Genomic DNA, 17,142 nt, shown 5'->3' with positions numbered 1-17,142 from the left:
CGCCCGGTTATATTTTAGATAGCAAGGAGCAGACGGCAGTTTCACTTCACTGAGGGAGCTTGTGACGTACTACCCGGCTTTCTTTAGACCGCGAAGGCCGGGTCCTCAGGTGGAAGCAGCCTCTGAATTTGGACACCACCGCTGTTTACCGGCCGGCCAATAATAACGGTGACATTTAACGTATTTTACCCAATAAATAAACCCTGTAAAATGTATTTATCACCCCACCCCCCACCCCCCAACAGCCCTTTTGAATGTCTCCCTAATTCTGAGGTCTCAAGGTTGGCAAGTAGGGTCACAACACCTCACTTTTTTGCCACATGTATCGCAAACCACGTCTCAGCTGTTTGTGGAGGTAAAATACGTCCACACATGACTCCAATTACGCTCAGCCATTGCTGTGAGTCAAGGGGCTGCGAGACATTTATACAGCCGTATTTCGCACATGACTATGAAAGACGGAAGAGGAAGTATTTCCTTTTAATGTAGACAATCCGAATGTTATAGTTTCTTTCCACTGTGTTCCTGTTAATGATAAACTACAAATTTAATCTAAATTACTAAAACATTGATATTTTAATGTGAGAATCGATATATTTTTCGTATTTTTCAAATTTTTTTAGTATGTGACACGTGGTATTGTACGACTCTAAAAAAAGTAAGTGATTATAATGGAAAGCAGCTTTTACAATTTCATTTTACTATGGTCATGCAAGACAATTTACTCTGGTGTTACTTCACTTATATTTTTATTGTTGAATATTCTTTTTCAATTATATTAACTTGTAATTTCAATTCTATGGTCATTTAGATTCTATAATAGTACCATAACAGTGGCACACGCAGGTACTGAAACAACAAATTCAAAGAAAAAAGAAGATTGCTGCTATTAAAACTGACTAAAGTTAAAATAATGTCTACATCTTACTCCTGAAAAATACAGAGGAGCACAATCTCTTTGGTCACAGAAAGACTAAATCTTTTACATCAGATGGCAGAGGGCACTGCAGACATTCAAGTCTAAATCCTTTTTTAATATTTTGTGGCAATTTTGGATGTAACTCGAGTTTTCAGCAACTTCTTTAATGACTCTTTGATCTCCTGTGTCTGAAGAACATAGATAATTGGGTTTAACATGGGAGGCAATACAGTGCTCATAGAAAGGCTTATGATTCTAGCATTTGGATGTATTACACTCCCAAACATATACACAAATGTAAATGGAAGGAAATAAATTGCCACTAATGAAAGGTGACCTGTGTAGGTTTTGAAAGCTTTCACTCTTTCCCTAAATGTAGAAATTTTTGACAAAGAATAGCCAATACAGCAGTAACTTCCCACGATAAATGCCAGTGGAAACCCAAGAATTATAACTAGTGCCGAACCAGCAAATGCATGATTGGGGGTATTATCATTGCAGCCAAGACGATACATAGGACCGTGATCACAATAGTAGCTCTGAATAACAACAGACTTACAAAAAGAAAGTCTTGTGAGAAGGCCAGCTGCAATGAGTATAAGAGTTATGGCAAGAAGCCAGAAAAAAGCGATCAAAGATAAAATGAGCTTGTGGCTCACTCTCATTTGATAGTGCAGTGGGTACATGATAGCCATGACTCTGTCAAAGGACAATACAACCAGATTAAAACCTTGCATAAAAATGAAAGTAAAGCAGAAAAACATGAAAGTCAAGCAGTCATTGTAGGAAATATAATAATGGTTAAACAGAAAAATGTCAACAACCTTTGGAACCAAAGCAGAGCTACTTAACAGGTCTGTAAATGCAAGGTTAAAAACAGCAATATATTTAGGACTTCTCAACATGCGATCCAATGTTATTACAATCATCACTAATGTGTTTCCCACCACTGCAAGAATGTAAATAAAACACAGAAAGACAAAATAATATCTAATATTAGGTATGCCAATAAAACCACTTATTATAAAATATGCAGGTCGCACAAAGGTGATGTTGTTCTCAGCAGCTGAGTTAATCAATGCCATGGAAAGAGCTTCTGTTAATCTTCTATAATTCTCTGTACTCGTTTGTGTAGGCTGCCTCTAGTTTGTGAAGGCTAGCTACAAATATAAGCAGAGCAACTTTGTGCTCTGATACTTATAGCAGTACTCTGTTCTCTTGTGTACTGCTCTCCTCATGTGTGTGCATGTGTGCATAGGGTACACAATTCAGCAGCCAGCCAAACACCATTCAAAATACGGGAGTCAGATAATAGCGTCCAAGCTCCAGGTGCTTTATTTTAGGTTGCAGCTGTACAGCAGGTCACAGTGGTTGTATTGGACTACCTGGGTTCCCAAGTGTTATCCACCCACTTAAAAGAATAATAAAGAAATAGGCTTGTGCCTTGTCTTCTTGGCAGCTAAAGGTCAATCTCATAATTCCCATTCATTGCTAAGACTTATAATATTCATCCATCCATCCATCCATTCGCTTCCGCTTATCCTTTTCAGGGTCGCGGGGGGCGCTGGAGCCTATCCCAGCTGTCATAGGGCGAGAGGCAGGGTACACCCTGGACAGTTCGCCAGTCTGTCGCAGGGCTAACACACAAGGACAGACAACCATTCACACTCACATTCATTCACACCTAGTGGCAATTTGGATTATCCAATTAACCTATCCCCACAAGCTGCATGTCTTTGGACGGTGGGAGGAAGCCGGAGTACCCGGAGAGAACCCACGCAAACAGACTTATAATATTATTATTGTTAATAATAATAACTTAATTATATCACCCTTTCGAAACATCAAGTTACAGTGCTTTACAGCTCAAATAAAAGCAACACATAGAACAGATAGAAGTTAAATCTACATGTTAAAACATAGAGACCCATAAACAGGCATATAATCAGCCATACTGAGGGATATTCATCCCTACATACACGCATACATGGCTAGAAGGCCCTGGTTAGATCCAAAAGGTCAGCTGCATTGATAAGGTGTGCAGGGGCCTGTCCATGTAAAGTTTATATGTTAATAACATAATTTAAAGTGGATTCTGAATTTCACTGGAAGCCAGTGAAGGGAAGCAAGGATAGGTTTAATATGTGACTGCTGGCTAGTTTTCGTTAGCAGCCTTGCTGCTGCGTTCTGAACTAATTGAAGATGAGCTATGAAAGAACTGAGAGATGTACGTGAAAAGTGAATTGTAATAATCAACACAGGAGAAAATTAAAGTGTGTACTAAAAGTTCAAGATGACAAACTCACAGTAAAGGGTTGTTGTTCACAATATTTCTCAGATGAAGGAAACAAGACTGGGTAACCTTTGAAATATGACTTTCAAAATTCAAGTGTTCATCTTGGTATCAAAAAGGATACCAAGGTTTTTAACCAGATGATTTGATGGTATTAGCGAGGGCACTGATGTACTGGCTAACTTTGAATGTTTGGGCCGAGCACTAGAACCTCAGTTTTACTTGAATTGAGATGCAGGAAATCAGAATACATCCAATTAGCAACACATGAGCGGTGCAGATGAGAACATACATTGATTAATATGAATTCATATTACTCATTTTACAGACCCAGCTAGTCTTAGAGTGTCCAACAAGATTTTGACGTAATGTAATATAGGCGAATATTGTGTTTTCCTGACAATGGACATGACCTCTGCCTTTCATTCTGTTGAACTAGAGATGGACCAATCCGATATTACGTATCGGTATCGGTCTGATACTGACGTAAATTACTGGATCGGATATTGGAGAGAAATAAAAAATGTAATCCGATCCATTAAATATCAAAAAAAGCACCTCACAAAACTTGCGACATGGCGTAACTCAGCTCATAAGCGTAGCACCTGTGCAGTGTGTCACGTGATAGAGCAGCTTTGTGTATTTGTAGCCTCGCTACTAAACCAGCATTTCATCTCCGAGGAAGTTATCCCAGAGAGCAGTAAAGCAAGTGTGTAAGTTCATCTCTGAATTTTTTTAAATCATTCCCATGTTAAGCTTAGCAACCGATATATGGAGCAACTGCCTCTTCTCTCGCCCTCCCTCTCCTGCTGCTGCTTCAATCATGAAACTGATTAATTATCAGCTGATCTGCTTTTCTGTGGCGAGTCCGTCTCTCTTGTTTGTTTATCGCCCACTTTGCACCAGTGTTACATCCCCCAGGAGGATGTCTCTTCTCCCTACTAACCCTTTGTTTTGTCCAGGCTCCACCTTCTCTGTCCTGATTGGATGCTGCGCAGAGTCCGGCTAATTGGTAATCAACAGAGCACTATTTAAGGCCTGTGGAGCTGTGCTTCTGTGCTCTCTGGCCATTTTGGTTGCCATACTTGTGCAGGCTTGCATGCCTTTGTATCTTGTATGAGCATTGTTGTTTCATGTTTGGACTGCTTTTAGGGGAGAGCTGCCTTTTGTTTTGACACCCTGTTTTCTCCTGTTTATGTGTTGTTAGGTAGGTTATGGTTATAGGTTGTATATTTTGTTTCTTTGGAGTTAGGTAAGTTTCCTTTATTTCTACATCAGGGATGTTTTGTTTGTGTCATGGTCCGGGTGAGTACGGGGTTTTTCCACTCCGCTGGGCTCCACCTTCAGGCAGAGACTCCAATCAGCTTCCACACCTGGTTCCAATCAAGTCACCAGCATATAAGACCAGCATTCACAACAGACCTCTGCCAGATCTTCTGCTAACTCATGTTAGTGCTAGGCCGCCAAGCCCTTGTGAGAACCCTTAACTACTGCTTTTCTCCTCACCGTGTTTTCTTTGTCATAGGACCCACCTGGCAGTCGCGCTTCCCAACCTAGACTACTCACATCTCCGCCTGGACGCTGGTTCTGTCATCTGGTTGCTTCCTTTCCATCATCGGACTACACCTGCCTGCCTCCCTGCCAAGTCCCTCACTCCAAGCATATTCTGGATCCTCTCTGGACACTCCTCACCCGGAACCCCCTGGACACCCCCTCCTCGCATGACACTTTAAACCTGCAACGCGTAAGCCCTAACCACCATAGTCTAATCCTTCAGCTGTGATTCACTAGACTGCCACTGACTACTTGTCTCCTCTCATTATAGTGACTGCGTACCTCCATCCAAGCCGCTGCCCCTTTTTTCCATTCCCGGATCCATCCGTGAAATCTAGCACCTAGTCATAGCACTCAGAGTTTCATGTTCACAGTTTGGCCTCACAGTTCTCAGTTCATAGCTTCCACAGTTCATAGCATTCATAGTTTGTTTTTTTTTGTTTTTTTTTCTTCTCTTTCTTTTTCTTTTTTTTTTATAAATATACCCGGAGCGGATTAGGAATCAGGTATTAGACGGTACCGATTGGCACCGTCTAATACCAGATTTTCACTGTATTTGCTCCACTCCCGCTGTCTAATGACAACTTACACATTTGGAATTAAAAACATTGTTAAACAATTAACGGACGGAACAACTTCGTTTGACTAAGATATTTTGAGTTATTTATTACTTGCCTGTATTTAGGGCTGCCACGATTAGTCGACTAGTCACGATTACGTCGACTATTAAAATTGTCGATGACTAATTTAATAGTCGACGCATCGTTTGAAGCTTTGTAAGATCACAAAAGACGCAGGAATAAGTAGTAGGATTTAAGAGTGTAATAACGGACTGAAACAGAAGATGGCAGCACTGCATGTACAAGGATACCAGCTGCCGTTAAACCCCAAAGAAGAAGAAGTAGCTCCGTCTCAGAATTCATAGCGCAGCCCAGCTCAGTTGTCAACAATGGTGGCCGCTAGTTAGTTTTTATATTACTCATATTATTCTTTCTGGGTCACAAAATAAACGTTTAACATATTTTCAGGCGAGAATGTAGCTGTGTAAACCTCAAATACCTGCTCAGTTTATCAAGACACCACATATTTTCAAAAGCGCTCCGACGTTTTGCGCTCTGACGAGGGTAACAGACGTCTCACCAGCTCGATAGCTAGCCGGGGTTCAAGGCTCACTAGAGCCCGTGAGAACACCGGACTCCCGGCAAATCGTTTTCCAACCCACCGCCGTCTTTCGCTACTCAGGTTAAACATGATATATAAGTCACTTAGATAACTTAAAATGTTATTGTTTGGCTTTTTTTTTAGTATTTTATTTGTTCCTGAGTAAATCAGTTTGGCTGAGATTAAAGTTATAGTTTTTACACAGCTGAATAAACGTCAAGCAGACAGCTGATTATCAGAAGTGTGAGATGCCGACAATATACTCAGGTGTCCTGTTATATTTTAGATAGCAAGGAGTTTATTAAACTTCACCGAAACAATCTGCAAATTTCATTAAACTTTAATAAACTATCATCTTGTCTTTATTTTGGGGCGATTGTGGCTCAAGAGTTGGGAGTTTGCCTTGTAATTGGAAGGTTGCCGGTTCGAGCCCCGGCTTGGACAGTCTCAGTCGTTGTGTCCTTGGGCAAGACACTTCCCCCGTTGCCTACTGGTGGTGGTCAGAGGGCCCGGTGACGCCAGTGTCTGGCAGCCTCGCCCCTGGGTGGCTGTGGCTACAATGTAGCTTGCCATCACCAGTATGGGTGGATGACTGGATATGTAAAGCGCTTTGGGGTCCTTAGGGACTAGTAAAGCGCTATATAAATACAGGCCATTTACCATTTTTAGTTAGCACATACCTTAAACACTTAAAGCTGTAAACTAATGATAGTTATATAAGAGCAGATGCTGCTGGTGCAATAAGCTGTATGCTGTATGTCCAATGGATGATGATGTGATTAGTCGACTAATCGCAAAAATAATCGGTGACTAGTCGACTATCAAAATAATCGTTTGTGGCAGCCCTACCTGTATTGTGGAAGATTCCGCAGAGGGAAATGGCAGTTCACTGAACACATATAACTTTCTCCGCGTTCCCGCCTCTTCACTTCTGGGAAGTTTGAGCATGCGCACTAGGCATCGGTTTTAGAGTTGTTGATTTAAAATAATTACATTTAATTGAACTGAAGAATGCAAATCTAGTTCATTAAACTTTTTGTTATTTTATGTTAAACCAACAACTGATAATGATTTAAAAACCTAAACTCAATATGTTCATGTTAAATAGACAAATGTCTATTGAATTAATCAAACAACTGCCTTAGTTGACTTTTTTGAGTGTAGTTACTTGAGCATTTCTTCTTCGATCGAACCAGCAAGGAAGAGATTTTTTCTTTTCTTTTATCTCTCCTTATCTTATAAAGTATGCACACAGTAATAAATATCACAAATGATAAGCACCATAATATAAATAAACAACACTACAGATCCTATAATCTGATTTCTGTCTTTTAGTTTAATAAAAAGTGAAGCACCAAACACTAGTTTGTGTCATTATCCAGATGTACATAAGCATGATTACACAGGTACTAGGAGCAGGTTTTGATTATCGATTAAAATCGATTCAGGCTTGGATAACGTGATATCGATTCATTAAAACCCTGAATCGATTTTTAATATAAATATTACTACATTTCAACCACCACCAAACAACTGAAACAGTAAATGAGAGCAGGTACACCGATTCTGCACAAAGACGTAAACACAAACCGTGGACCCGCCGACGCATCAGAATCAGCGAGATGTGGCATTCAAAGTTTCCTGCTTTGTAAGTTCACTAGGCACTGTAAATAAAGCACTGTGTTCACGCCCGTTTTGCCCGTTTTGCCTCCCTCTGTGTCTGCATTTGAGTCCACACCCACAGCCTGGACCTCTCGGCCGTAACAGTTTGTTATGTTGGCCTTGGCTCTCCCTGACGTTATACCTCAGTCTGAACCCAAATCCCATCACCAGTATTAAATAAACCTTCTAAAATTACCATCTTGGCTCCTCCTTCTCTATCCACCTTTATGTTCGTCCCTTCAACCCCCTAGACTAGCCAGGGGACGTAACAACCAGAAAGAGGAAAACAGCGGCTGAACAACAGCAGCACGTTTAAGCTTGATAAGGTGTTGTTAGAATTTATTTAATATTATATAACTTTCTAGACCAGGATCCTTTTCTACGTAGCTGATGGCTGGTAACTGTGCAGGGGCGGATCTAGCAAAGTTTAGCCAGGGGGGCCGATAGGACATGAACAGGGAGAAGGGGGCACAAAGACATACTTTTCTTTCTTATTCTCATTTAAAATGTCTCGCTTTTAATAAATAATTATCTGAATTTTACACCCAAAGTTTTAATCTTATGTAAAATATATAGAAGTCCATTACTGTATATAGTAACTGTTAAGTCTAATATACCCTAGTTAGCTATACTACTTTTTCCTTTGGGAAGGTACCATCTGTGCAGTCTGCAATTCTGTTGAAGAAAGATGTTGAATCTATTTAATTATTCTTGGAAAATAATTTATTTCTGTGCATTTTCTTTCCACACTGCATCAAATTAAAGTTGATTACGTCAATTAAGCATCATGGGGTGGGGGGTGGTTCCCTATGGTTTTTTTTTGCTGGGAGTTTGCAACCCTATTAGTTAGGTTGCTTAATATTTCTGCTAAGTACTCTTTAAAATACCAGAATAGGGAGGATGGAGTAGGTTTAAGTTCATTAGATTGATCAGTTTTGCTGAACTATGAAATATTTTGGGTGCAGTGTATTTTTTACATACCGGTATAACAGAATAGCTTTAGTGTTGTTGTTTATTTCAACTTGAGTATGAACTTATACAAAATGCAGCAAGATATTAAAAAAACAGTTTTATTGATTGAAAAACACACTACATCGGATTCATATTGGTATCGGCCAACATCCAAATTTATGATATCGGTATCGGACATAAAAAAGTGGTATCGTGCCATCTCTATGTTGAACATTATATTTTGCTCGACTGGCTGAGACGTTCTACCTGAGTTTGCATAGCTTCCACCTACAGTACATACACATGCACTTAGTGGGGTTAGGTTAATTGGTGATTACAAATTGCCCATTGGTGTGAGTATGAATGTTTTTCTGTGGTTTTTTTCTTCTTTTTTTAAGTTTTAGCCTGTGGGAGACAGGTGTCATAACCACAAAACCTTCTGTAAATTAATAGCATTAATCCCACATGAGCCTCCCTCCATATGCAGTTACATGTTGTCATAAATGCTGCCAATGGAGCTTGCATATCACACACAAGTTTTCTTAAAAGCAATGAATGCAATACGTTAATGATTTGTGAGAGAATGTCATGGTCTGTGGGAGCAGCTTAGGGGCTTTTTGCATTTTGTCATCAGTATTGTTCCCTGGCTTCTCTCCTGGGCGGAGCCACCTGGGCCGCACTTGAGCCCAAACCGCTGCCAATTACAGGAGGACTATTTAAGCCAGCGCTGCCTGCTACTGATCGCCAGTTTGTTCAGTTACCTACTGCAGTAACTTAGGGATAAGCCCTAAGACTACGATTTTATATATTTGGTTATGCTGGTATTTTTAAACAGTGCACTAAAAGTTTTGTTTGACCATTTTCTCTCCTTCAAGCAGGCATGCATGATTGGATCTGAAAGCGTTATGTAAAATTTTTGCTGGAAAATGATCGCAAACTGAGCTTCTCCACATTACAATGGGCTCTGGAGAAAGTCACTTATTTGGGACGCAACCAGATAGGGAGTCCCTGCCTAAAAGGATTCAGCGAGGTAATCCATTCTAAAATTCTATTTTTGTTCTTTTTGAAATGTCATCATATTGCTGGCAGTAGAAACTTAATGCGACACGAGAGGTTCGGCTATCAGCAATAAACATGGGGACTGACTGGACTGACAAAAACTTGACTGACTTGACACCAATATGCAAGATTGCACCTCCACCCACAGAGCAAAAAGCGTGGATGTTTCTTTTTTTTACAGGAACAGGAGGATGAAAGCAACATCTTAGTTTTGCATGTCTTGTAGGCCATGCAGATCTTTTGGTTGCCAGTTTTTTCTGTGTCTATTTACAAGCTGTGTGTTAATATGACCTTCTACTGTTTACAATGCAAAGGTCACTGTGAGAAAGTGTGCATACAAGATGCACTGGGCTAACATCTCCAGCTATTTAACAATTCCAGCTATTTAGTTTTAATATTACTCTTATTTCTCTTTCTGAGTCGTGTTGAAAATAGATTCCGTAATATACATCAGAGTTAAAGAGAATATAGTTTGGTCGAAGATCAGACACCAGCGAGGGAGGATAAGAAGGACAGACGCAACAACATTGTCATCCCCTATGTAGCCGGTGTATCAGAAAAACTCAGGAGAGTTTTCTCCAAGCATGACATCCCGGTGCATTTCAGACCCAGCAACACGCTCAGACAAAAACTGGTTCACCTGAAAGACAAAACGCCAAAACACAGACTTAACAATGTGGTGTATGCTGTACAGTGCAGCGAGGAATGCCCAGACCTCTACATTGGAGAGACCAAACAGCCACTTCACAATCGCATGGCACAACATAGAAGAGCCACCTCCACAGGACAAGACTCAGCAGTCCATCTGCATCTGAAGGATAAAGGACACTCTTTCGAGGATGCCAATGTTCCCGTTTGGGACAGAGAGGACAGATGGTTTGAAAAAGGAGTGAAAGAAGCCATCTATGTCCACTGTGAGCGACCATCTTTGAACAGAGGCGGTGGTTTACGACACCAACTGTCTGCCATCTATAATCCAGTTTTGAGTTCCCTCCCCAGACGCCTTAACGCCCACTCACATCCTGGGCCATCTGACCTCAGGAATTTGCATGATAAGGTGGGGCCAGGTTTCACAATGAGCTCACCCGAAACTCTGGCTGATTGGGACCCACACCCAGTTTCACACCTTGGCTCAGGCGATTAGAGGATCATCAGGGGGTCCTTTTGTCCCTCTAGGTTTAAATCTGGGACTCCCCACCATTTGACCTTAGAACTGAAGAAGCTTCTCGGATGAGAGGTGAAACGTCTTCAAGCAACTTAAAGAAGTCCAGACGCTTTTCTTTGCAAGCTCCTTTGACTACGATGACCTGGATGACTGAGAACCTTCACAGACATACACTCAACAAAAATATAAACGCAACACCTTTGTTACTGCTCCCATTCCCCATGGGATGGACGTAGAGACCTAAAATTCATTCCAGATACACAATATAACCATCCCTCCCAAACAGTGGTCACAAATCAGTCCAAATGTGTGGTAGTGGGCACATCTGCTATATTGAGATAATCCATCCCACCTCACAGGTGTGCCACATCAGGATGCTGATCTGACATCATGAGTAGTGCACAGGTGTACCTCAGACTGCCCACAACAAAAGGCCACCCTGGAATGTGCAGTTTTGTCTCACAGCAAAATGCCACAGATGCCACAAGCAATGAGGGAGCGTGCAATTGGCATGCTGACAGCAGGAATGTCAACCAGATGTGTCGCCCGTGCATTGAATGTTCATTTCTCAACCATAAGCCGTCTCCACAGGCGTTTCAGAGAATATGGCAGCACATCCAACCGGCCTCACAACCGCAGACCTCGTGTAACCACACCAGCCCAGGACCTCCACATCCAGCAGGTTCACCTCCAAGATCGTCTGAGACCAGCCACCCAGACAGCTGCTGGAACAATTGGTTTGCACAACCAAACAATTTCTGCACAAACTGTCAGAAACCGTCTCAGGGACGCTCAACTGCATGCCCGTCGTCCTCATCGGGGTCTTGACCTGACTCCAGCTCGTCGCCGTAACAGACTTGTGTGGGCAAATGCTCACATTCGATGGCGTCTGGCACGTTGGAGAGGTGTGCGCTTCACGGATGAATCATGGTTCACATTGTTCAGGGCAGATGGCAGCTGAGAATGTCCCAGTTCTTGCATGGCCAGCATACTCACCGGACATGTCACCCATTGAGCATGTTCGGGATGTGCTTGACCGGCGTATACGACAGCGTGTACCAGTTCCCACGAATATCCAACAACCTCGCACAGCCATTGAAGTGGAGTGGACCAACATTCCACAGGCCACAATTGACAATCTGATAGACTCCATGCGACGATGTGTTGCACTGCATGAGGCAAATGGTGGTCACACCAGATACTGACCGGTTCTGGGTCCCCAGACCCCCAATAGCGCAAAAAACTGCACATTCCAGGGTGGCCTTTTGTTGTGGGCAGTCTGAGGTACACCTGTGCACTACTCATGATGTCAGATCAGCATCCTGATGTGGCACACCTGTGAGGTGGGATGGATTATCTCAATATAGCAGATGTGCCCACTACCACACATTTGGACTGATTTGTGACCACTGTTTGGGAGGGATGGTTATATTGTGTATCTGGAATGAATTTTAGGTCTCTACGTCCATCCCATGGGGAATGGGAGCAGTAACAAAGGTGTTGCGTTTATATTTTTGTTGAGTGTAGTTTGGGATTGTAATATTACAATATGGCCGTTAATGGGTGTAAGAAGGCCTGGAATGGGAACAAAGAACTGGGGTGCAGGGCAGGAGGACAATCAATCCCCACCCCCAGGCCAGGAAGCAAGAGTTACTGAGGGTGAGGGGCAGACAAAGGGCAAACGGACACTACCTTAAAAGGAGATGGGGGTCAGGGTGTCAGCACCCTTGGCCACTGTACTAGTGTATTTGCATTGTGGGGGTGTTTACTGTAGGGGGGAGGAGACCAGAGGTTATAACTGTAACTGTTGTGTGGAGTTCTTTAGATCAGCCTTTAGCATAGGACTGTGCTGATCTCCAGATGGATCTGTAAGAATAATGGGTAATAAAAGGATTGTGTAAAACATGGAAACATCTCAGCGTGATCTCTACCAGGACCAAAAGAATTGCAGACACCGGCGTTGTCTCAACAGTCGCAAATTTTTTTTAACATATTTTCAGGTGAGAATGTAGCTGTGTAAACTTCAAATATCTGAGGCGACCGACACATCATCTTCAAACCCCCGCGATCTTTCGCTACTCGGGTTAAACATGATATATAAGTCACTTTGATAACTTAAAAATGTTATTGTTTGGCTTTTTCAGTGTTTTATTTGTTCATGAGTAAATCGGTTTGGCTGAGATTAAAGTTATTAGATTCGATTCAATTAAATTTAACTTTATTAATCCCTCGGGTGGGTTCCTCCGGGGCTTTCACACAGCTGAATAAACGTCAAACAGAAAATGATTAAACAGAAGTTTGAGATGGTCGAGAGTTTAAGTCAGGGCCCGGTTATATTTTAGATAGCAAGGAGCAGACAGCAGAGTTTCACTCCACCGAGGGAGCTCGTGCCGTACTACCCGGCTTTCTTTAGACCGCGAAGGCCGGGTCCTCAGGTGGAAGCAGCCTCTTAATTTGGACACCACCGCTGTTTACCGGCCGGCCAATAATAACGGTGACATTTAACGTATTTTATCCGATAGATAAACCCCGTAAAATGTATTTACCCTCCCCCCCCCGGCCCAACAGCCCTTTTGAATGTCTCCCTAGTATGGCCACAACACCTCACTCTTGGAGCACTTTTTTGCCACATGAATCGCAAACCACGTCTCAGCTGTTTGTGGAGGTAAAATACGTCCAAACATGACTCCAATTACGCTCAGCCATTGCTGTGAGTCAAGGGGCTGCGAGACATTTATACAGCCGTATTTCGCACATGACTGAAAGGTGGAAGAGGAAGTATTTCCTTTTAATGTAGACAATCCAAATGTTATAGTTTCTTTCCACTGTGTTAATGATAAACTACAAATTTAATCTAAATTACTAAAACATTGATATTTTAATGTGAGAATCGATATATTTTTCGTATTTTTCACATTTTTTTAGTATGTGACACGTGGTATTGTACGACTCTAAAAAAATAAATGATTATAATGGAAAGCAGCTATTACAATTTCATTTTACTATGGTCATGCAAGAGAAATTACTCTGGTATTACTTCACTTATATTTTTATTGTTGAATATTTTTTTTCAATTATATTAACTTGTAATTTCAATTCTATGGTCATTTAGATTCTATAATAGTACCATAACAGTGACACACGCAGGTACTGAAACAACAAATTCAAAGAAAAAAGAAGATTGCTGCTACTAAAACTGACTAAAGTTAAAATAATGTCTACATCTTACTCCTGAAAAATACAGAGGAGCAGAATCTCTTTGATCACAGAAAAACGAAATCTTTTACATCAGATGGCAGAGGGCACTGCAGACATTCAAGTCTAAATCCTTTTTTAATATTTTGTGGCAATTTTGGATGTAACTCGAGTTTTCAGCAACTTCTTTAATGACTCTTTGATCTCCTGTGTCTGAAGAACATAGATAATCGGGTTTAACATGGGAGGCAATACAGTGCTCATAGAAAGGCTTATGATTCTAGCATTTGGATGTATTACACTCCCAAAGATATACACAAATGTAAATGGAAGGAAATAAATTGCCACTAATGAAAGGTGACCTGTGCAGGTTTTGAAAGCTTTCACTCTTTCCCTAAATGTAGAAATTTTTGACAAAGAATAGCCAATACAGCAGTAACTTCCCACGATAAATGCCAGTGGAAACCCAAGAATTATAACTGGACTCAAACCAGCAATTGCACGATTGGGGGTAACATCATTGCAGCCAAGACGATACATAGGACCATGATCACAATAGTAGCTCTGAATAACAACAGACTTACAAAAAGAAAGTCTTGTGAGAAGGCCAACTGCAATGAGTACAAGAATTGTGGCAAAAAGCCAGAAAAAAGTGATCAAAGATAAAATGAGCTTGTGGCTCACTCTCATTTGATAGTGCAGCGGGTACATGATAGCCATGACTCTGTCAAAGGACAATACAACCAGATTAAAACCTTGCATTGAAATGAAAGTAAAGCAGAAAAACATGAAAGTCAAGCAGTCATTGTAGGAAATATAATAATGGTTAAACAGAAAAATGTCAACAACCTTTGGAACCAAAGAAGAGCTACTTAACAGGTCTGTAAATGCAAGGTTAAAAACAGCAATATATTTAGGACTTCTCAACATGTGATCCAATGTTATTACAATCATCACTAATGTGTTTCCCACCACTGCAAGAATGTAAATAAAACACAGAAAGACAAAATAATATCTAATATTAGGTATGCCAATAAAACCACTTATTATAAAATATGCAGGTCGCACAAAGGTGATGTTGTTCACAGCAGCTGAGTTAATCAATGCCATGTAAAGAGCTTCTGTTAATCTTCTATAATTCTCTGTACTCGTTTGTGTAGGCTGCCTCTAGTTTGTGAAGGCTAGCTACAAATATAAGCAGAGCAACTTTGTGCTCTGATACTTATAGCAGTGCTCTTTTCCCTTGTGTCAGCTGTAAGCAGGCCAGTTTACTCCGCCTCCATTACAGACAATTAGACATGGAAGTAGTAATATTTTAGTTTTGTAAAAAAATTTGTGAAAAATGATTGTCGCTACATTACCGTTCAGTTTGAGGCTTACATCAGAAAATTATATGTTTATTGTTCTCACGTGGTATGGGACAGGAATATATTAACAAACAAAGGACATTTTGCCTGATAATTATTTTTATCCTCTTGTAACTTTACTGTATAAAGAGCTAAAACCTCCAAAGTTTCAGAAGTAGTTTATATATAAAAAGATCAGTATTGTTGAACTGCAAAATATCTTGGGTGCAGTTATATTTTTGCACACAAGTATAACAGAATAGCTTTAGTGTTTATTAAAATTTTACTACGAACTTATACAAAATGTAGCAAGACATTAAACAAACAATTTTATTGATTATGAATTAGACAATATCGAATTCATATCGGAATCGGCAGATATCCAAATGTATTTTTCGGACATACAAAAGTGGTATCGTGCCATTTCTAGACCTCACCCCTAGTGTAAGTCGTTCCCTTCCCCTCCAGACCAGGGATGTGATTATTAAAGATTATGAAAGGCCTGACGGGGCGGCATGGTGGCTAGCACTGTTTCCGCACAGCAAGAAGGTCCTGAGTTCAATTCCACCATCAGGCTGTGGTCTTTCTGGAGTTTGCATGTTCTCCCCGTGTTTGCGTGGGTTCTCTCTGGTTTCCTCCCACAGTTCAAAGACATGCAGTCAGTGCCATTTGAATTTAGAACTACTCGTATGCTCAAACATAGTGGTTAGTAATGGGTCAAGCTGTGGTTAGCACAGATGACCAATAACAGAACACAACTCTGGTTCAGATTGACCATGATGTTCCTCCCAAGCACTCATGCAACCCACCCAGCAACTCCAATAAGACTGGGTACTCTGAACTGTTTTTGGTGTACAGACACAAATGTCATTGAGAAGCCATTCTGACCTCAAGGTGCAGGGAAGCAACCCTCTCATCAGCTGGAGAAAACCCCAGGATACTGGCATTACAGTGGTCCCTCGCTATAGAGACGTGACTTTGGCGCATTGCATTGTGGGTACGAGTGGCAGCAAAATCAAAACACTGCATCAAGCACTAGCATTTCCAGCACTGGTAATCATTAATTCTGTGGTTTTAATCCCTACTTGCATTTTATTTGCCCCAAAAACAGTTATGCACAAAACAACGGTGAACACGGCAGGTCCGTACAAAGACAGACTTGACGAAAAGGAAAAAAAAAAGTATGAGGAAAAACAATCAAAGGAGTGAAAGGGTCAGACCCATACGAGCATACAGAGTGGAGTAAGGACGTTAGCATGCTGCCCAACTTTCATCACGCACATATTTATTATTATATGGTCCTAAGTGCGAGTGCATACACTCACAAAATGTTTAGTAACTTCAAACCCCTGCAACAAGCCCAGGTCCAGGTTACTTTGGTGATTTGGACTATTCCATTTCACAGCTGTTGTTACATTTTTTCCTTTATCTCCTGTACAGGCCAACGCAATCTATTTATCGTTTCAGGTTGTAGTATTACACAACATTTTCAGATCTAATAGAAATAAAATTAGTGTTTTGTAATTCATTCAATGTATTGTCTTTATTTATAACTGGCATTATTGTTTCATTCTATTATAGAATCTTACAAAAAAAGATGCAAAGTTGTATTCCATTATGCTTTATTAGCTGCTTCGGTGAAAAACAAATCAACAATGCAAAAATAAAAAATAACCATTGCAAAACAACATACTGGAATTCTTTGTGTTCCTTTTTATTGCTGTGTGACTATTTTTTTGTAAAAGCCTGCGTGCGCTTGTACCGCTTGCCACTCGTACCTACAATCCTTTGCGGTTTTACCCCGGAAATGACGTCACATTTTCAATCTCTATAACGC

General features: G+C 40.9%; 2 protein-coding genes and 1 long non-coding RNA gene across 3 annotated transcripts; 1 reads left to right on the top strand and 2 right to left on the bottom strand.

The window, feature by feature from the left end:
• Window positions 1-1,032: 1,032 nt before the first annotated feature.
• Window positions 1,033-2,004, bottom strand: LOC146660759 (olfactory receptor 1500-like). Its single transcript, XM_085421658.1, has one exon. The coding sequence runs from the start codon at window positions 2,002-2,004 to the stop codon at window positions 1,033-1,035; it is 972 nt and encodes a 323-aa protein (XP_085277784.1).
• A 2,513-nt stretch (window positions 2,005-4,517) lies between these two features.
• On the top strand, window positions 4,518-5,175 carry LOC146660758 (uncharacterized). The gene is made up of 3 exons (XR_014913459.1): window positions 4,518-4,660; window positions 4,738-4,956; window positions 5,038-5,175. It is a non-coding gene; the product is annotated as an uncharacterized LOC146660758 (long non-coding RNA).
• An 8,922-nt stretch (window positions 5,176-14,097) lies between these two features.
• Window positions 14,098-15,069, bottom strand: LOC146660757 (olfactory receptor 1500-like). The gene has a single exon (XM_085421657.1). The coding sequence runs from the start codon at window positions 15,067-15,069 to the stop codon at window positions 14,098-14,100; it is 972 nt and encodes a 323-aa protein (XP_085277783.1).
• Between the last annotated feature and the right edge of the window lie 2,073 nt (window positions 15,070-17,142).

This window comes from Rhamphochromis longiceps, linkage group LG10 (assembly GCF_057381845.1).
Source record: "Rhamphochromis longiceps isolate RC_006_pf linkage group LG10, R_longiceps_female_GT1.1, whole genome shotgun sequence".
Taxonomy (NCBI): Eukaryota; Metazoa; Chordata; class Actinopteri; order Cichliformes; family Cichlidae; genus Rhamphochromis; species Rhamphochromis longiceps.
The sequence above is the reverse complement of the archived record's forward strand: the minus strand, read 5'-3'. Positions and strand labels throughout refer to the sequence as shown.